The 22597-nt window shown below is 42.0% G+C and overlaps 1 protein-coding gene across 2 annotated transcripts in view; it reads left to right on the top strand.

Moving 5' to 3' along the window:
• The window catches only part of rhbdl1 (rhomboid, veinlet-like 1 (Drosophila)), a 256641-nt gene that overhangs the window by 171809 nt on the left and 62235 nt on the right, over positions 1-22597 (top strand). For both annotated transcript variants that reach the window (XM_043712056.1, XM_043712057.1), the window contains one exon: positions 7418-7566. In XM_043712056.1, coding sequence (XP_043567991.1) covers positions 7418-7566 — 149 coding nt within the window. The remainder of the gene's footprint in view (positions 1-7417; positions 7567-22597) is intronic.

The raw sequence follows: 22597 nt of genomic DNA, 5'->3' as shown, positions 1-22597 counted from the left end.
TTTAGAGGCAAATGGTCTTTCAAATGACATCCATAGGATATGCAGGAAAAGGAAATAGTATGGAGAAACTCTGCAGGTCTGGCAGCATCTGTGGACAGTAAGCTTTTGAGATCTGCTGAGTTTCTCCAGCAATTTGTTTCAGATTTCCACTGTCCTTTGTTTTATTTATATAAAGAAAATAGTGTAATATTTTGGCTGGTGATTGGCACAGACTAATCTCAACTCTTAGTCATCATTTCCTGCAATTCCAAAATTCACAACAAAAGGTGATTATATTCCTTAAATCCATTCGTGGGACATTGACATCTCTGGTTGGACCCAGCATTTATCGCCCATCCCTAGTTGCCCATGAGAAGGTGGGGGTGAGCTGCCTTCTTTAACCACTACAGTCCATGTGCTGTAGGTAGACCCACAATATTATTAAAGAGGGAAATTCCATGATTTTGATGCAGTGATAGTGAAAGTACAGCAATATACAGAACAACCTTGATTATCCGAACATCAATTATCCGAATTTCGAATTATCCAAACAAGATCTCAAGGTCCATTCTCCAAATAATCCATTATCCGAACTCTCAATTATCCGAACAAAATTCTCCCTGCCTGTCCCGTTCAGATAATCAAAGTTGTTCTGTATTTCTAAGTCAGGAAGGTAAAGGGACGTATCGAGTGGTGTTCCCATGTATCTAGAACATAGAACATAGAACAATACAGCACAAAACAGGCCCTTCGGTCCACGATGTTGTGCCGAACATTTGTCCTAGCTTAAGCACCCATCCATGTACCTATCCAATTGCCGCTTAAAGGTCACCAAAGATTCTGACTCTACCACTCCCACAGGCAGCGCATTCCATGCCCCACCACTCTCTGGGTAAAGAACCCACCCCTGACATCACCCTTCACCTTAAATAAGAAGTGTTGTTTTGTAAACCTTAGTTGGGAGTTTTATCAGACTTATAGTATTCCCTTATAGTATTATATAAGGGAAAGTAAAATATAGGTTAGATAAAGTAATTCACGACTCTTGAATTCAGTCCCTCTGCTAATGAACGCTAATACACCATAGGCATTCTTACAAGCACTATCCACCTGAGTGGCAACTTTCAAAGACTATCTGCTGCCCTATCACCACCACCTTTTCAAAGGCAAGAGAAATGGGCAATAAATTCTGGCCAAGCTGGTGTCACTCACATCTCACAAGGTGGTGGTGGTGGATTTGGAAGGTGCTCTCTAAGAATCTTTGGTGAATTTCTGCAGTGTATCTTATGGATAATACACACTGCTGAAACTAAGCGTTGATGGTGGAGGGAATGGATGTTGGATGGTGTCAAGCTATATGAGTGTAGCTGGGGCTGCATCCATCCAGGCAAGGGGGAAAAACATGAGAAATCAGCGTGTGGTTAATCATGTAGGTGTTCTCAAAATGGGACCATATAAGTGTATGAGTCTTCCTCTTCCCCTTACTTAGACAACCCGTTTTGTTGGTAACCACTTCATAATGGTGGTCAATAATTATGAATCAATCTGGTACAGTTTTATTTTTGATGTGTAGATTGGTTTCAAATAATGTAAATAGGCCCAGCCTCCTGCAACAACTAGCCACTGCAATCATTTTCTTCCTTAGTTGTAATGAACAGCCTGTTGGCAAAGAAACTAGTGTGAAATGTCCAGTGGTTAAATATTGATTTTGTTTTGTTGAGATCCATGTAAATCACTGTGCTGCTGTGGAAAAGGAGGGTAAATGAGGGGAAAAATGAAATGTAGCTAATTAGTGTAGAGAGTCATAGAGTCATACAGATGTACAGCATGGAAACAGACCCTTCGGTCCAATGCGACCATGCCGACCAGATATCCCAACCCAATCTAGTCCCACCTGCCAGCACCCGGCCCATATCCCTCCAAACCCTTCCTATTCATATACCCATCCAGATGCCTCTTAAATGTTGCAATTGAACCAGCCTCCACCACATCCTCTGGCAGCTCATTCCATACACGTACCACCCTCTGTGTGAAAAAGTTGCCCCTTGGGTCTCTTTTATATCTTTCCCCTCTCACCCTAAACCTATACCCTATTGAGTTTTATTTTAACATAAAACTTATTGTCACAGCTTAGTTCATGATGCAATATTGCAATGCCAGCATCACCTCTGACATTTAAGTAGTTTTAAAGTGGTTTAATTTCAAAATTGCAACACCTTGTGAGATGTGAGTGACACCAGCTTGGCCAGAATTTATTGCCCATTCCTCTTGCCTTTGAAAAGGTGGTGGTGAGCTTTCTCCTTGAACTGCTGCAATCAATCGATCAGAGTTTTGATTCAACTTGCTGGGTCATTTCAGATGGTAGGAGAAAGTGAGAGCTGCAGATGCTGGAGATCAGAGCTTAAAAAGCGCAGCAGGTCAGGCAGCATCAAAGGGACAGGAGAATCGTCGTTTCGGGCATAAGCCCTTCTTCAGATGGTAGTTCAGAGTCATCCACGTTGCTGTGATGCAGGGGTCATATGTAGTCCAGTCCAGGAAAGAATGCTAGGTCTCTTTCCAAAAATCATATGAGTATACCAAACCACTTCAGTATTTCCAACAGTTCTGATGTTGTAAATCACAAGGAGCTAGCATGCAAGTTCACAATAGAGAAGGCAAATGGAATGTTGGCCTTTATTTCAAATTTGAAAATCAGATAACACCAGGTTATAATCCAAAAGGTTTATTTGAAAATACAAGCTTTTAGAGCACTGCTCCTTCGTCAAGTAGCTAATGAGGCAGGATCATAAGACACAGAATTTATAAGTAACAGATCAAAGTGTTATACAACTGATGTAATGTATTAGACAAACCTAGAAGGTTGTTAAGTCTTTAATCCTTTAGAATGGAGATGCAAGTTTCGATTGATTTATATGTCAATCCCAGAGTTTCTTTCAAGTTATTGCACCAAGATGATGTAAATTTTTATCAGTATCTTAAAAAAAAACACATCTCAGCTCAGATAATGCATTAAAGGAAATAGAATGTTAGAAATCAGCAGGTCTTGCCAATACTATACAACTGGAATACTGTGAACATTTTTGGGACCTTTATCTATGGAAAGTTATACTGACATTAGAGGCAATCCAGAGGTGAACTAAGCTGATAACAGGTATGCAGGGGTTGTTTTATGAGGAGAGATTGAGTAAGCTGAGCCCATACATATTGGAATTTGGAAGAATAAGAGGCAACCTTACTGAAATATGCAGGATTCTGAGGGGACTTGAGTTGAACAATAGATGGAGGAAGGTTGTTTTCCACCTTGTGGGGGAGTCTAGGACAGGAAGGCATAATCTCAGAATAAGGCATTTAAAACAGAGATGAGGAGGAATTTCTTCTCACATAGTGGAGTGAATTTGTGGAATTCTTTCCTGCCGAGGATCGTGGAGGTTAGGTCATTGGGTATAAAAGTTGCCACAGTTCTCTCAGACCATAGAGCTGTTCTCACATTAGAGAGAAACAACTGGTGGTGAAATTAACCAGAGGGTCACCACACCTCAGGCAAGGGGAGAGGTTGAGAAGGAGAATCCTTCATGGTAACCTCAGCTGGTGCGGGATTTGAACCCACGCTGTTGGCATCTCTTTGTATCGCAAATCAATTGGCCAGTCTACAGGTTCCTGATGAAGGGTCAGGGGACTCAAAATGTAAACTCTATTTTCTCCCCACAGACGCTGCCAGACATGCTCAGTTTCTCCAGCAATTTGTTTGTTTCAGAGCTCCAGCATCTGCAGTTCTTTGTTTTATTATTTTCAACTCATAAAGGAATCCAAGATTATGGGGAAAAGGCAGGGAAGAGGAATTGAGAATGATGAGATCAGCCACGATCTGATTGAATGGCAGGGCCAGACTCGATGGGCTGAATGGTCTGTTTCTGTTCTCCTCAGCAAAGCTGAATCTAGCTCCTGATTCCAGATGAATTTAATTAACCGAATTTAAACTCCCCAGCTGCCCTGGTAGGACTTGAACTCATGATTCTGGATTACTCACCCAAGCTTCTGAACCATTCGGTCAGTAACATACCTGTATTTGTACCAGTCTAATATAGCCAGAACCTTGGTGTGTTCATCCACATGTCAGCACACTGTAGGATAAGGTGTTTGGTGTTGAGACTGTGGAACCAAAAAACTAACCTGGTAAAAGAATTTAAAATGAAAACCAATCTATTTATTAATAAATATAGTTTCTTTCCTTTACAGATCGTCAACGCATCATTAGTGCATGGGACAGCATGTGATAGCAGTATCGTTTGGAGAATGGGGAATAATATTATAGCTTTGACTTCAGTCTAGGCTCCCTTCAAATGAGACTTTCATGCTACCTGATAGTGATTTCTGGCAGAGTTTGGCCTGGGAAGATCTTTATATTCTTAAACTGGAAAATTTATTTCAATATTAAAGATAACATATACTACTGCTATCATGGACTAAAATCAAACTGCATTCAATGAAGAATCTGCTGTTAAATGTGGATAAAAAGATTTAAAACATATGGGAAGGAAACAACAAAGTCAGCCAGTCTGAACTTTCCACTATCTTTAACTCTGGCATTTGAACATCATAAATATGATTTACAAGATATTGAATCAAAAGTGCTTTCATCCTTCATTTAAAAGTCAGATTTTTGGTAACATTTTGTCAAATTGATTACAATTTAGTCAATACACTAACGTTCTATTGAAATTATTCTATATTAACTTAAGACTTGATGTAAAACAGGATCAATGGAACAATGATGCAATTTCTTCAGTCGGTGAATTGCTGTAAAAATGTGTGGAGATGCAAGTGTAAGGAAATAATTTTATCCTCTGAAGTACCTCATCAGCAGCAACAACAATTTTTATTTCTATAACACCTTTAATATACCAAAACATCCCAAGACACTTCACAGGAGTGTTACCAAACAAAATTTGACACCAAGTCACATAAACACAGATGATTGAGAGCCTTGTCAAAGCGTTAGGCTTCAAGGGAATTCATACAGGAGGAGTGGGAGGAAGACAGCCAGAGAAATTTAGCAAGGGGTGTCCAGTTTTTAGACCTTGATAACTGAAGAAATGATTGCCAGTCTTGCAGTGATTACAAATGAAATGCTTAAGAGGTCAGAATTGGAGGAGTGCTGATTTCTTGGAGGCTGGAGGAGAATGTAGAGACTGGCCGGATTCTAAAATGTTTAAAGTTGAGGTCCTGCTAAACTGGGAATCATTGTTGGCTATTCAGCATAGAGGTAATGTGTGAACTGAACTTGGTGTGAGCAAAAGGCAGCAGAGTTTTGGACGGCTTCAAGTTTACACGGGTAGAACATGGGAGGCCACCTAAGAGTACACTGGAATATTCAGGTCTGGATGTAACAAACACATGGGTGAGGTTCTCAGAAGTAATGTTCTGAAGACATCCCAAATTACTTTGCAACCAATGAATTTTAGATTGAAGCGTGCAGTCGCCAGGAATAATTGCAACTTTGTGTGTCCCTGGCTGATAGTGCATTTCCATTCTCATTCTTCCATTTTCATTTGCATTGAGCTGGCAGCCAAGCTGATGTTACCCATCTTATGTTAACATCCAATATTAAAGTTGCCCACAGTATTTTTTATAGGGAAAGCAACAGCCAGTAAATCCTCAACAAGATTCCAAAAACAGCAAATGAGGTGGATTACTAAGTAAAGAGTTTTTAGCAATGCTGCTTAAAGTAAGGAGGCTGGCTAAAACATAGGGAGAAATATCATTGTATCTGAGCAGGCAGACGATTGTTAACTGAGCCCATGAACATTTAATATGTCCATTTGAACTGACCCTGTTCATCCTGTTTACAGAATAGTAATGAGTGAAGCCTGGGAAAAAGTCTTTACACTAGGCAGTTTAAAAAAAGTAAAATTGCTAGTGTTCCAAAGGACTGCTCTCTCATTAGAGAGAGATGACTCGTGGTCAGTTTAACCTGAGGGTCACTATATCTTGGGCAAAGGACAAGAATATCTTGAAAACACTGCTTCTGAGAACCTCATACAGAGAGTAGTGAACACAGCCCAGTCCATCACGCAACCAACCTTCCATTCATTGACCTAACCTAGACTTCCCACTGTCTCAGAAAGACCTCATCAAAGACTCCTTCCACCCCACTTATAATCTCTTCCAACCTTTTCTGTCAGGCAGAAGATACAGAAGATTAAACACACACAGCTTCTTCCCCACTGTTATTAGGTTTCTGAATGGACCTCTGAATGGAATTTAATGTGGATCTGACTCTTTGTGTACCTTCTCTGCAGCCATAACATTATATTCCTCGCTCTGTTCTATCATCCTAAGGCACTTTGTTTGGTATTATCTGCCTGTACTGCTCGCTAAACAAAACTTTTCACTGTATCTAGATACATGTCACAACAATAAATCAAACCATCCATGTCTTTGTTATGTCCCGACATGAATATTCCAGTTCACTCCTGGGCAATCTCCCATATTCTACCGATGTAAACTTGAGATCATCCAAAACTCTGCTGCCCTTTGTTCACACTAAGTCCAGTTCACACATTACCCCCTTGCTGAATAACCGACAATGATTCCCAGTTTGGCAGCACCTCATCTTTAAACTTCTCACCTCGTTTTAGAATCCTCCCACGCCTCCCTATCTCTGCATTTTCCTCCAACCTTCAACCCCTCCCCCCCGCAAGAAATCAGCGCTCCTCCAATTCTGACCTCTTAAGCATCTCATTTGCAACCACTGCAAGATTGGCAATCATGCCTTCAGGTGCCAAGGTCTAAAAACTAGACATCGCTTGCGAAATTTCTCTTTATGGATCCCCTTGAAGCCTAATGCTTCGACGAGATTCTCAGTCATCTGTGTTTCTGTGACTTGGTGTCAGGAAGGGCGCCCCCCTCTGTTGGTGTCTCTCTCACATCACAAGCCATCAGCCCAGCCGACTGAGCTAACTGACACCCCCCTAGGAAAGTGGAACTTGCCTGAAGAAAATTATTAATCTCTAAAGTAATTTTAAGTGACCAGAGTTCCTACTGAACTGTAGAACTGCTATCTCATCAGAGAGAGAAAAATAACTTGAGGGTCACCATTCTTGATGGAGAGTCTGTCAGGGTGACCTCAGGCATTGCAAGGTTGAGTGCTTGTTGCTAACATCATTCTGTATTATAACCCAGACATCAAACCAACTGAACTAACTGACTGTCAATATGCAAAACAGCTCACAATGGTATACAATCTAGTGATATGGCATACCTTTATAAATAATTTGTTTCAATTTATTTATCTAAAGTTAATGTCCTGCTCACAGCAATTTATTTTTCTGTCTGAGCTGGTTTAAACTTGCAAACAGCTGGTTTAAGTTGTGTAGGATTTCTGTTTGAACATTGAGGGAACAGAATGCTAAAGTTCTTAATGATGTTTCTCTTTCAGATTGTTATATTCATCTGCTATGGAGCCATGCTAAATAAGTGGGTTTTACAGACCTATCACCCAGACTACATGAAGAGTCCTCTGGTGTATCATCCTGGACACAGGGCTCATGTCTGGAGGTTCTTCACCTATATGTTTATGCACGCTGGGTAGGTCGGACAACTTTTGATTTGTGTCTTGAATTGAAATGTTCATAAACACCAGAACTCTGACTATGTTTATAACTAGGGGGATGTCCGTCATCTCGACAGTAAAGATTAAAATATGTTAGAAAGCCAGAAACTTCACCAGAAACCATGAAAGGACAGAGAGTCAGGGCTGGGGGAACACCTGGACTTTGTCGATAGTGTGACATGGTTTGATAGGGGCACATTAACTATCTTCCCCTTTTTGTTTTTTGTTGACTTTATGAGGATGAGCTCTGTTACAGCCTCCCTAGTGAGGTGGAACTACTGAACATGCTGCTCCTCTCTTAATTCCTGCAAGCGCATGTGGTAAGACCATAGGCAGGCGCCCATTCTCAGTTAATTTCTTACAGCAGCAAAAGGTCCCTCACACTGAAGGGGAGACAGTTGTGTAGCGATAATATCAGTGGGCCAGTAATCCAGAGGTCTTGCCTAATGGAGATATGGGTTTGAAACACAATATGGTGAAATTTGAATAAACATCTGGAAAAAAAAGTTCGGCTAATGGTGACCGCTATTAACTGTAACTCTAAAAAAAATCTGGCTCATTAATGTCCTTCAGGGAAGGAAAGTGCCAACCTTACCTGGTCTGTCCTACATGTGAGCCCAGACCCACAGAAATATGATTGACTCTGAACTTCCCTTTGGCTAATTATGGATGGTCTAGCCAGTGACACCCATTAAAGGAATTTTTCAAAAAAACTCTTTAAACTTTTCATCCTCCCCTGGCCACAAGAGCAATGTAAAGCTGTTGTCACAGAAAGTTAATGCACAAGCCCAGTAACTTGCAAAATGTTTAATTTTCCTCTACAGCAGCTAACAAGGCCAGACTGGGGAAGGATGACAGACTCCTTCCCTATATGGGAATTAGTGAACCAGATGGGTTTTTCCAACAATTGACATCGGACTCCTGGTAATCATTAGATTCTTAATTCCCAATTTTACTAAGTTCAAATTCCACCATCTGCCATGGCAGGATTATGAACCCAGGTCCCCAGGACATTACTTGAGTCTTTGGATTAACAAGGTAAAAACAATAACTGCAGATGCTGGAAACCAGATTCTGGATCAGTGGTGCTGGAAGAGCACAGCAATTCAGGCAGCATCCAAGGAGCTTCAAAATCGACGTTTCGGGCAAAAGCCCTTCATCAGGAATAAAGGCAGAGAGCCTGAAGCGTGGAGAGATAAGCTAGAGGAGGGTGGGGGTGGGGAGAGAGTAGCATAGAGTACAATGGGTGAGTGGGGGAGGAGATGAAGGTGATAGGTCAGGGAGGAGAGGGTGGAGTGGATAGGTGGAAAAGGAGCTGGGCAGGTCGGACAAGTCCGGACAGGTCAGGGGATCGAGTTGCTGGAGGTTAGAAGCTAGGATGAGGTGGGGGAAGGGGAAATGAGGAAACTGTTGAAATCCACATTGATGCCCTGGGGTTGAAGTGTTCCAAGGCGGAAGATGAGGCGTTCTTCCTCCAGGCATCTGGTGGTGAAGGAGCGGCGGTGGAGGAGGCCCAGCACCTCCATATCCTCGGCAGAGTGGGAGGGGGAGTTGAAATGTTGAGCCACGGGGCGATTTGGTTGATTGGTGCGGGTGTCCCGGAGATGTTCCCTAAAGCGCTCTGCTAGGAGGCGCCCAATCTCCCCAATGTAGAGGAGACCGCATCGGGAGCAACGGATACAATAGGGGAACGGTCTTTGCGGAAGGCGGAAAGGGGTGGGGAGGGAAATATATCCCTGGTGGTGGAGTCTTTTTGGAGGTGGCGGAAATGTCGGCGGATGATTTGGTTTATGCGGAGGTTTGTAGGGTGGAAGGTGAGCACCAGGTAGGGATAATGCCACTAGGCCATTGCCTTGTGGAATTGTGGATTTTGGAATGAATAAACAGTGTGCAGTTCACAGGAGATATAAATGAGTAAGGAGTTCTATTTGTGAGATATATGAACAATGTTCATGTGAGATGTAAAACCTGAGGAACCTGGATATAATGAGCCTGTTTCAAAAGCACAGAATTATTTGCACTCCAATAACATACTGACTCTGTGACTGTAAGGTTCACGTAGTAATCAATGACTCCAACAGTTGGTAACGGAAAATTCTTCTTACTGGCAATAACTGGTCTGAAACAGCATCATGATATATTAGCATTATAGTTCCATTGCAATCATATCTTTGTTCTCAGGAGTGATATTCATCCACAAGTACTCTGTATTAACTTTCAAACAATTGACTTTTACATGGAAACCCAACAGGTATAACACATTTTGTGTTTAATTTGCACTGCAGCTTTCACAATATGCCAGATATCCTGCATAGAGATCATGTGTATTTCTTGGAGTTGGTGCTATTGGGAGAAATATAGATATCGTCATGTCCCACATGATTGTTTATCCTTTAATCTGATTGTGCTTTGGTGTTCAGATTTCTTCATTTCTATCAATGCATCAGCCTCAGCTGTGAGAATGCTTGTTCATCAAATTAGTAAGAATTAATAAGAATATTTGCCATTTATGTTGGTCAGGACAAATATCACCAGATGCTGCACTACTTTTTAAATCTACAAATTATGACATCTGGGACCAAATTGTCATTTTAACACACCATCCAAGCAAAGGACTCCTGTGAAGTAGTGGTAGTGTCCCTGCCTCTGGACTACAAGGTCCAGGTTCAACTATTACATGACCTAGAGGTGTGCATTAACACACCCTCTCAGGTTAATTCAAAACAAGTACCTACAAGATAGTTAGTTGACTGGAATAAGTAAATCTGGAGAACATGGACAGCACAAGAGGGCTCGTGTGGTGCAATGGTAGTGTCCATGCCTCTGGACAAGGAAGCCTGGGTTCAACTGTCACCTGCTCCAGAGGTACATCATAATGTTTCTGAACAAATTGCTTAGAAGATGTCTATGGTTTGAATGTGGTGCTGATGGTTTCCTTGCTAGGTCAAACCTATCAAGATGAGTGATCAATACTAAGCAAATTCCCAGATCAAAAGTATTTTCTTTAACTCTCTTGTGGGACTAAAGATTCAGCAATGCTCACATTGTGCAGGGGTCTGTAGCACTGGGGACTTGGAGTTGGCCTTCTGCTGCCCATATTAATGATTGGATCTGATTCTCCACCCAACTCTTGGCAGACAGTGGCTTAATAATGAAAATCAGTCATTGATGTTGATTGCGCTTGTCTATTGCCCGACCTGAGCATACTCACTAACTGGCCTGTTGTGTTCTTGAGCTGGGAATTCACATCAAGCCCTGCATACCTGGAATATGTAGATTTTAATTTTGCTCTTAACGGTGAAGGAATAACATTCGGCATTCACCTTGCTGACAACTGTCTGCAGACATCTTGCACATTTCCACAGTTGTGCCCTTTTCCCCAGTACCATGTTCTCCATCAGGGCAAATGTAGTGCTAATTGGCAAGTAACAATGTGACTCTTCAACCAATAAGATTGAAGTATTTTCACTGAAACCTGCACAATCAAAATCAACAGAAAATATAACTGAGATTTAAGTCAAAACAAAATAAAAATTGAGAAACGCGGATGGAATTCGAAGAGAAATAAAAGAGACAAATGCGGAAAATGATGGCCAGCCCTTCTAGAGGAAGAGGTGATGGGGCTGTGGGGATATTTCATAAAATGTCACTTGCTGAGGACCTCATTGAGGAAAATAACATGACAACCATGAAGAGAGCTGGGTGTAATTTGGTATTGAAGCTTTTTTATGGCTGAGGAATTATTGAGAAGGTTTCATCCCAGTTAACGTGTTTACTAAAAAAGAAAATCTGTAACAGACTGCACTGAGTATACAACAGCTGAAACAGAGTGAGACAAAGGATTTGATCACATCACAAATTAATATTCAGGTTTCTTTTATCTCTTTTGACTCCCTGTCCCCATTAGTTTACTAAAATTATTATCTTAACATTTCCCCATACCATGTAAGAAATCCAAATTTTAATCCATAATCCATAAATTCTGTGTTTTACAATCTTATACTCCACAACCACCTGATGAAGAAACAGCGCTCCGAAAGCTAGTGCTTCCAAATAAACCTGTTGGACTATAACCTGGTATTGTGTGATTTTTAACTCATTTAGAAGTTGACATGGATTCTTTTTCCATGATTGCCTTTTGCCACCACATTTGAAATTACGGCAAAACATTCTTGTCTAAACTTTCATTTCATTCTTTTGGTGGTGATTTTTAAATATTCAATACTGACTCACCAACCAAGTGAAATACTTCTTTCCTATTAACCTAATTAAAACTCCACATCAATTTGAACACTTTATCAGATCCCCTCATCACCTTCCCCCTTCATATATCTCAAGTTTTTGTAGTGTGTTCTTATATCTAAAGTCACCATCATCCCAGAGATCCGATCTCTCATTAGGGAGACAGAGACAACTGGTGGTGAGATTAACCTGAGGGTCACAACACCTCAGGGGAGGGGCAGGGTTGAAAAAGTGGGATTATCATGGTGATCTCAATTGGTGTAGGAATTGAACCTGTACTGTGGATATCAGTCTGCATTATAAATCCAACCATCCAGCCACCTAAGCTAAATAGCCTTATTTACATTAGGTCTAATGAAAGATTTCTCTGTCTCTTCTGATTACTTAATGTCCTGCCTAAAAGTGGTACCAGCACAGGCAATTCCTTTGCCCTACCCTCTCTAATGGTGAACTACCTGGATGTTGAGATTAAACCATTATTTGGGACAGGTCAGCAGCTGAAATAGCCTCTTCCATACCTATGTCCCAGCCTGCCATGCTTCACCACTGATCTGTCCAATTGGTGCAACTGCCTGGGTCTTGCTGAATCTCTTCCAATCCTCTTAGCACACTATCCATTTGAGTGACTTCTGCAAATGTTGCTACTGGACTTCCTGTACTCAAGTTCATTTCATTCATATGTATAGGTCGTTCTGCAAAATTATGCGTTTCGTTAATATGAATTCGCTGTAATGCGATTGACAAATTGGGGTCATTGTTTCTGAAGTGCAAACTTTTAAAACATATATTGGCTGTAATGTGATTATATCACCAATGCTTTAAACGCTGTTCCTTATGCATGATTTCTATAAGACGGGGTTGCACAAGGAGGCAACCATCGCGTTATAGAAGAATTACCTGTAATGTCTATGGCCCTTGAACCACAGGTAACATTGCATCAGTTAAACAAATAGCAACGGCTGTTGTCTACTCACGGGTTCTTTATCCAAGTTTCTAGGCATGTTGCCAAATTCCTTTCAATACTGTAGATCTTAATTTTAGCAATATGCTTATTGTCATCTTATCAAAAGTCATTTGAAAATCTATTTACACACTTCCTTTATCAATAATCTGCTTTTCGTCAAAGACCTCTATTAATTTGTCATGTGCCCCTAATAAATTTATGCTGCCTGTCCCTAATCAATCCTTATGTTTCGCATTTTGTATTAATTTAGTTCTATGTTTTGGGCTCTTGAAGGTTACACGTTGATCATATTGAACTGCAGGTTTACAATCAAAGGGTTTAGCTCTATCTTCCTTCCTGAGTTGATGAGTTTCATGAAAGTTTCCAGTTCCTTACAGTTGCTCAATGTGCAAGAATATAGCAAAGATTGTGACCTTTCCTTTCTGACTTCCTTTCCCCGAGAGAAGTGAAGGTAGTGAGGGGACAGCTCAAGAAGGCAATTAGAAAAGCAAAGAGTGGACATGGGAAAACACTGGCAGGCAAGATTAGCCAGAATCCCAAGATATTCTACAGGTACATCAAAGGGAAGAGAAAGAGTAGGATGTATTAAGGAGCGGGGGGACAATCTATGCATGAAGCCAGAGGATATTGGGAGAATGTTAAGTCACAACTTCAAATCTTTATTCCCCAGAGGGGGATGCAAGTATAGATTTCGAGAAGATGGACTGAAGTTCTTGAGCAGATTGATATGAGAAGCAAGGATGTATTGGAAGTTTTGGCGGATAAATCCCTAGGTCCAGATGAGTTATATCCAAGGCTACTATGGGAGACGAGGGATGAAATTACAGGTACCCTGACCCAAATTCTTTTTTTGGAGGGAGGTGCCAGAGGACTGGAAGACAGTCAAAATGGTTCCACTTTACAAGAATGGTGGCAGAGATAGATCAAGGAACTATAGACCAGTGAACCTAACATCAGTGGTAGGGAAATCATTGGAGAAAATAGTGAAGGAGAAATTTAATCTTCATTTTGAGACGCAACAAAGTCAGCATGGCTTTGTCAGAGGGAATCAAGCCCATCAAATCTAATGGAATTTTTCGAAGAGATGACCGAATGTTTGGATAAGTGTAGTGCAATGGTTGTAGTTCATATGGATTTCAGCAACGCCTTTGAGAAAGTCCCACGTGGAAAACTGATAAAGAAGGTAAAGGACCATGGGATCCATGGCAATATGGATCCATAATTAGCTTAGTGATAGGAGACAGAGAGTGGTCATAGGAGGCTGTTTGTGTGACTGGAGCCTGGTGTGTAGTGGCATACCACAGGGATCAGTGCTGGCTTCCTTATTGTTTGTGATATCATAGATGATGTAGATGAGAATGTGAGAGGGATGACATATAAGTTTGCTGATGATACAGGCTTGGCCTGGTGGTGACAGTGAGGAGGAAGGTGTTAGGTTATGGGGGGTATAAATGGATTGGTCAGATGGACAGATTAATGGCAGATGGAATTTAACTTTTGGAAGAAGGAACAAGACAAGAGAGTACTTAATGAATGGCAAGATATTAGCAAGCTCAGAGGAACAGAAAAGTCTTGAGATGCTTGTCCACCGATCAGGACAGGTTAATGGGCATATGGGATGCTGGGTTAACTGTCATGGCAATTATTATAAGAGCAGAAGGATTATGTTGGAGCTGGGCTGGACTTTGGTTAGGCCATAGCTGGAGTATTGAGTGCAGTTCTGTTCATTGCACTACAGGAAGGGTGTGATTTCACTGGAAGGGGTGCAGAGGAGATTCACAGGGATGTTGCATTTCAGCGATAAGGAGACACTGGATAAGCTCAAGTTGTTTTCTTTTCAGCAGAGAAAGTTGAGAGAGAACCTGATAGAGGTATTTTAAGATTATGAGGGTCATGCAGAGGGTTTATAGAGAGCATCTGAGCCCCTAAGTAGAAGGGTCAATGACAAGGGGCATAATTTTAAAGTGGAAAGCAGGAAGTGTAGAAGGAATTTAAGGAAAAAAATATTTTCACTCAGAGGATGGTGGGGGTCTGGTATGAACTACCTTGGAGGTTAGTTGAGACCGAAAAGCTCACAACATTATTTGGATAATCACTTGCCATAGCATTCAAGGCTATGTGCTAGTATGGGAAGGTCGGACTAGTGTAGGTAGTAGTATATTTTATGTGGTACTGACTTGATGGGCCAAAGGGCCTCCTCTGTGATTGATTCTATGATTCTCTCGATGTTTTATAAAGCAAATCACTGGGACCTAGGGCTGAATTTGGAAGCAGCTTGAGTAGGCAACTTGCCGATTCCTCCAGACTCACCTTGGTTAAGAAGTAGTTCAACGTGGCCAACTTTCACTCCAAGGGGGTAGGCATGGCAAACCAATCAACATCGGTAGTAGAGCCATTGGGAAGAGTGAATACAAAGGTTAGAAGCTCACTGTAAGTCTCTGGGACATTGGCCCAATTGTTTTAGAAGTTATTAGGCCTCTGACCCTCAGATGGTACCTACTCTGTCATGGTCCCTCATACCATGTTAGCTTAATCACACACACACACACACTGCTCATCCAGCACTCAAGAGCCACCGAGAGATGAAAAAGTATAAGCATCAAACAATTAAAATGACTCTGACTCGTATACACTTGAGAGTGAAAAGCTTCCATTAAAAGCTTTTAAACCTCAAGTGATTATTCCCTTATAAAGTCAAATAAACTTTGTTTCAGACCCCACAACAAAGCTGGCTAATCCGTTAATAATCTATTTAAGATATCAAACTGAGCTCAAAAACAAGCGGTTGGGATAATTTTGAAACTCAATCATTCATTAATAAAGTCATGATTATAGTCCTTGGGGAGATGCTAATGAGCTCTGCATATGGGTCCTGCCCAGTATTAATGGTCTCTTCCTAACTGCACAAAAATCTAGCCCTAGTGTCCTCTCCAGCGCAAATTGTACTCACTATTTTATTAGTACTTCCTTCAGTAATGCATACTCCTAAGTAATTGTGGTACTTCTCTGTTAGCTTTTTATTCCACTATTACATGTTTCTATCACAACAAATGTTAAGTACTTTTACAATTCATGCCATTCCTATATTTGCTTTCCTTTTACCACTCTACTCGGCCAACATATCCTTTAACAATTTATTTTTTGTGTGTTTAGATATTCTTTTTGTAGACATGTTTATGTTCTCCGGTAACCTTTCTTCATATTTTTAAATATCTTTTAATCCTTCACTGTACTGTTTCTGTACTTCACTCACATCATTATTGTAATATTAGTTCTTGATTTGTCACAGCATAGTCACACTTGCAGAATCATATATTGCAGACAATGTCCTGAACCCACCATCACCATCCCTGGATATGTCCTGTCTCATCGGCAGGACAGACTCAGCAGAGGTGGGGCACTGTGGGATACAGTCAGAGGGAGTTGCCTTGGGATTCCTCTACTTTGGCTCTGGGACCCAACGACGTCAGATTAAAACATGGGCAAGGAAACCTCCTGCTGATTACCACATACCGTCCTCCCTCGGCTGGTGAATCAGTACTCCTCCATGTTGAACACTTGGAGGAAGCACTGAGGTTGGCAAGGACGCAAAATGTACTCTGGATGAGGGGTTTCAATGTTCTTCAATGAGAGTGGCTTGGCAGCAGCACTTGAGATTGAGCTGGTTGAGTCCTCAAGGACATAGCTGCTGGACTGGGTCTGTGGCAGGTGGTTGGAGAACTAAGACAGAAATACTTGACCTCATCCTTACCATTTTTTTAATTTCAACAATATACTTTATTCAAAGAAAGCTTTGCTACATGTACAGTTGATGATGCCATTTAGATGTATACTGTCTTTACATTCAGAGAACAGAGAGTCGTTGATATTTACAATTCGCTTTGTTAACCATCCAACTTCTTGGCATTTAGCTGAGGGGGTCAGTGGGGCCCAATTACTGAATGGACCCCCATTATTCTTTGGCAGAAGGACCTTGTGGAGGAGTTCCACCTTCACATTGAGAATACTGTCCATTGTGTTGTGTGGTATGAGCAATGTGCTAAATGAGACAGACTAATCCAGCAGCTGAAGACTGGGCATCCATGACATGCTGGGGGCCATTAGCAGCAGCAGAATCTTACTCCAACGCAATCTGCAACCTCATGATCCAGCACATCCACCAATCAACCATTAGCATCAGACCAGGGGATCAACCCTGGTTCCATGTGGAATGCAGGAGGGCACGCCAGGAGCAGGACCAGGACCAGGCAAACCTGAAGATGAAAACCAAAAGAACTGCGGATGCTTAAAACAGAAAGAAAACCAGAAGTTGCTGGAAAAGCTCAGCAGGTCTGGCAGCATCTGTGAAGGGAAATCAAAGTTAATGTTTCGGGTCCAGTGTCCCTTCCTCAGAACATTTCATGAGAATGGTTCCAGGAATGAAAAGCTTAACATGTGAGGAAGGTTTGAGGACTCTGGGTCTATATTTAATGGCGTTTAAAAGGATGGGGGGGGGATCTAATTGAAACTTACAAGATACTGAATGGCCTGGACAGAGTGGATGTTGGGAAGATGCTTCCATTGGTAGGAGAGACTAGGACCTGAGGGCACTGCCTTAGAGTAAAGGAGATAAGGGGAAATTTCTTCAGCCAGAGAGAGGTGAATCTATGGGATTCACTGCCTCAGAAGGCTGTGGAGGCTAAGTCATTCAGTACATTTAAGACTGAGGTAGATAGGTTCTAGATTGTCAAGGGGATCAAGGGTTACGAGGAGAAGGTGGGAGAATGGAGATGAGAAATTTATCAGCCATGATTGAATAGTGGAGCATACTTGACAGGTTGAATGGCCCTAACTTCTGCTCCTACATCTTAAGATATTAAAGTCTAACTCACTGGAGGAGGCTCCACAAATATCCCCATCCTCAATGATATAAGAGCCCAGCACATCAGTGCAAAAGATAAGGCTGAAGCATTCACACCAAACTTCAGTCAGAAGTGCCAAGTGGATGATCCATCTCGGCCTCCTCCAGTGGTCCCCAGCATCACAGATACCAGTCTTCAGTCAATTTGATTCACTCCACGTGATATCAAGAAATGGTTGGAGGTACTGGACACTACAAAGGCACTGGGCTTTGACAACATTCTGGCAATATAACTGATGACTTCTGCTCCAGTTACAACACTGGCCTCTACCTGACAATGTCGATAATTGCCCAGGTATGTCCTGTATACAGAAAGCAAGACAAATCCAACCCAGCCAATCATTGCTCCATTAAGCTACTCATGACCATCAATAAAGTGATGGAAGGTGTCATCAATAGTGCTATCAAGCAACACTACTCAACAATAACCTGCTTAGTGACACCCAGTTTGGATTCCGCCAGGGCCACTCAGCTTCTGACCTCATTACAGCCTTGGTTCAAACATGGATGAAAGAGCTAAATTCCAGAGGGGAGGGGAGAGTTACAGCCCTTGACATCAAGGCTGCTTTCGACTGAGCATGGCATCAAAGTGCCCTAACAAAACTGGAATCAATGGTTATCAGGAAGCACACTCTCTGCTAGTTGGAGGTATACCTGGCAGACAGGGAGATGGCTGTGGTTGTTGGAGGTCAATCATCTCAGCTCCTGGTCATCTCTGCAAGACTTCCTCAGGGTGGTGTTCTAAGTCTAACCATCTTGAATTGTTTCATCAATGACCTTCCCTCCATCATAAGGTCAGAAGCGCACATGTTCACAAATGATTGCACACTATTTGCATTATTCACAACTCCTCAGATACTGAAGCAGTCTGTGTTCAAATGCAACAAGATCTGCACAATATCCATGGCGTGGGCTGACAAGTGGCAAGTAACATTTGCACCATACAAATGCCAAGGAATGGCCATTACCAATAAAACACAATCTAACTATTGACATTAAGTGATGTTACAATTGCTGCATCCCCTGCTATCAATATCCTGGGGGTTACTGTTGACCAGAAATTCAAGTGGATTCCCCATATAAATACAATGGTTACAAGAGCCGGTCAGACACTAAGAATACTGTGGTGATTAACTCACCTCCTGACTCCCCAAAGCCTGTCCATCATCTACAAGATGCAAGTCAGGAGTATCTTGGAATACTCCCCACATGCCTGAATGGATGCAGCTCCAATTACACTCTAGAAGCTTGACATCATCCAGATGCAAAATCTGCCAGTACACCACCCTCCTCACTTCCATCCAGGGCCCCAAACACTCCATTTTCCTGCCTGCTTTCCATAACATGAATGAGAAAGGAATAGAAGGATATGGATTCTGTAAGTTTTAATATGGAAGAGCAGAATGTGTCATCACAGGCGTGAAGAGCCGAAGGGCCTGATTCTCTGCTGTATTGTTCTTTGTTCTTTGTTTTTTTCTTGTTAACCCTTCCACCCATTACTAATTAAAAATCTGTCCATCTCCTCCTTAAATTTATTCAATGTCCCACCATCCACCATACACTGAGGTAGTGGATTATGCAGATTCACGACCCTTTGAGAGATATAATTTCTCCTCATCTCTATTTTAAAGCTACTCTCCGTTATGTTTAATCATGACATCCTTCTATATTGTGCCAGTTGAAGAAACATCTTTTGTGCATCGACTTTATGAATCCCCTTTAGCATCTTATGTACCTCAATTAGATCTCCTCTTATTCATATAAATTCCAGAGAATAGAGTCATACAGCATAGGAAGAGACCCTTTGGTCCAACTAGTTCATGCTAAAGATAATCCCAAACTAAACTAGTCCCATCTTCCCTGCTCCTGGCCCATATTCCTCCAACCTTTCCTATTCATGTAATTATCCAAATATCTTTTAAATGTGGTAACTGTGCCCACATCCATCATTTCCTCAGGAAGTTCATTCCACACGTGAACCACCTTCTGTGTGAAAAATGTGTCCCTATGTCTTTTTGAAATCTCCCTCCTCGCACCTTAAAAATATGCCCCTTAGTCTTGAAATGCCCGTCCTAGGAACAAGACACCTACCATTAACCCTATCTATACCCTTTATGATTTTATAAACCTCCATAAGGTCATCTCTCAATTTCCTAATGCTCACATGAAAAAAGTCCCAGCGTTTCCACCCTTTCTTTATAACTCAAACCTTCCATACCTGGCAATATCCTGGTAAATCTCTTTAGCTTGATAATATCCTACCTATATCAGGGTGACCAGTTACATAAGGACGTACATTAGAACAAGGAGCAGGAGAAGGCCATCTGGCCCTTTGAGCCTGTTCTGCCATTCAATAAGATCACGGCTGATCTTTTTATGGCCTCAGCTCCACTTACCCGCCCTCTCGCGTATACCTTAATTCCTTTATTGATAAAAAAAACTATCTTGGCTTTAAATTGGACACAATATTCCAGAAGAGACCACACCAATGCCCTGTACAACCTCAACATGTCTCCCCAAATGCCTTTTTTAACCACCTTGTCTATACATGACACAAACTACAAAAGATTATTACCTGAACCCTGAAGTTCCTCTGTTCCATACCACCTAAGGCCCTACCATTAATTGTGTAAGTCCTGCCCCAGTAACTGCTCAATCTCTGTTCTTAAGACAAGCTTCTCATCTCTGCAATCAATGTACACATCAGCCAGATTTGTGTAGTGGGGAAGGGATAGCTCATGAATTGTGAATCACTGCAGGTTGCTGGACAATTTCTACGGTTCTGCTGTGAGATTCACGAAGATGGCATACTGTGCTCAACCTCCCCATGACTTCTAAGAACTTTGCACATTAATTTCCCATTAAATTAGTTAGAGCAAGTTAAGTCTAGTAATTAAAACATGAGTAAATTTTAATGATGCGGTAATCGCTAATGACTGCCAATCAACCTTCCTTTCCAGGAAATAAACCATTATTAGTCTGAAGGTCCTTTAGAGTCTGAAGTATTTTTTTAAAATGTCAGTTTAAATTTGTTATTTTTTCCCCTCACTGCTTCGATCCCTCCCTCTTTTTCCTTTCTCTCGTCACTGAATCTTGCTTTCCTTGATTTATTTGCATTGTGCCTCTTACATTACAAAAGTAACTGGAATATAGAACTGTACAGCACAGGTGGGGGCTCTTTGGCCCATGATCCTGTGCCAAACATGATGCCAAATTAAACGAATCCCTTCTGCCTGCCCTGCACATTGTTTCAAAGCACTTTCAGATAGCCAGCGCTCATGAAAAAGTACGGCAATACTGAGACCTCAGGCAGTGAAGTGGAAAATGAAGTGTTCCTTGAGCCTGCATGGAACTTGCTCGAACACTGTAGCAGCCCTAGGACAGAAATGTTAGCGCGAGACCAGGGTGGTTTATTGAAATGACAAGCAACCAGAAGGTCAGGGTCATTCTTTCGGACAGAGTGGAGCTCTGTGAAGCAGTCACCCAATCTACGTTTGTTCTCATCAATGTGAAGGAGATTGTTGTTATGATCTGTGCCTGCTGCACTGTCACCTGACAGCAGGTTTTACCAATGGAAAGCTTCCGCAGCTGCTGAATTGTGTGTGATTTCCATGCACGCTGCTGACTCTGCGAGTTTCAATTGGAATTATCTGGGAAAGAGGAAAGAGTCAGCTGGCAGAAGTGACACACGGATCTGGTTACAATGTTGCAGACAGTATGCTGATGACAAAATCCTAGCCAGCCATGTCTGAGCCTATCAACTGAACTGTCCTGTTTAAAACACCAAGTTCTTTCAATTCACCACCTTTTTATTGAAGGAGGCTTGTCGTTTTCAGTCATTTTGATTGTGAGGTTTCCACAAATCCAATCTGTTTTCTGCCTCTAATTTTTGATATTTTTTACCCATGAGTCAAGAGGCACATGATCCACAGTTTAGCCAGACCCTCTGAGGCTTCCATTTCTACACCTTTTTAATTGATTGCTTCAAATTCTGACATCTTCTATTGGGGGAGCGAGGGACACTGTGACCACTAGGACCCCTGACTGGGCACTCCCTCCCCCGGGTTGCTCATTCATGAGTGTAATATTTAGAGAACTATTATTTAATGTCACTTTTCTCCCCAGTGTAAATCGCATGGGTCTTGGTACAAACCGCTGTTGCAGAGGAGGGAGATGATGCCTGCTGTTAAGATTGACCGATTGAAATCAATCGCACACCGTAGTCTGGTGGAAGTGGCCAGTCAGCATTTTGGAGGGTGACATGGGACTGATGTGGGACAGTTGCCAACACAGGGTCCACACATTAGGCTAAAGCCTGAGGTGACATTAGGCTCAATCATGAGTCCAACTTTGGGCTATTCCCTGACGACCACTTCCCTTACCACGGCACATTCTCCCCGTGTCTGCGTGGGTTTCCTCCGGGTGCTCCGGTTTCCTCCCACACTCCAAAGATGTGCAAGTCAGGTGAATTGGCCATGCTAAATTGCCCGTAGTGTTAGGTAAAGGGGTAAATGTAGGGGTATGGGTGGGTTACGCTTCGGCGGGTCGGTGTGGACTTGTTGGGCCGAAGGGCCTGTTTCCACACTGTAAGTAATCTAATCTAATCTAATCTAAACCTTACGTAGGGACACAATAAAAGAATGGCCCTGGAGCGTCGGAGGCTGAGGGGTGACCTTATAAAGGTTTATAAAATCATGAGGGGCATGGATAGGATGAACGGGCAAGCTCTTTTCCCTGGGGTGGGGGAGTCCAAGAACTAAAGGAACTAAACACACCAGATGGCCTCCTTCTTTAGAAACCGCAATTTCCCTTCCCACGTGGTTAAAGATGCCCTCCAACGCATCTCGTCTACATCCCACACCTCCGCCCTCAGACCCCACCCCTCCAACCGTAACAAGGA

Source organism: Chiloscyllium plagiosum, chromosome 21 (genome assembly GCF_004010195.1).
Source record: "Chiloscyllium plagiosum isolate BGI_BamShark_2017 chromosome 21, ASM401019v2, whole genome shotgun sequence".
NCBI classification, from domain to species: domain Eukaryota; kingdom Metazoa; phylum Chordata; class Chondrichthyes; order Orectolobiformes; family Hemiscylliidae; genus Chiloscyllium; species Chiloscyllium plagiosum.
The sequence above is the reverse complement of the archived record's forward strand: the minus strand, read 5'-3'. Positions and strand labels throughout refer to the sequence as shown.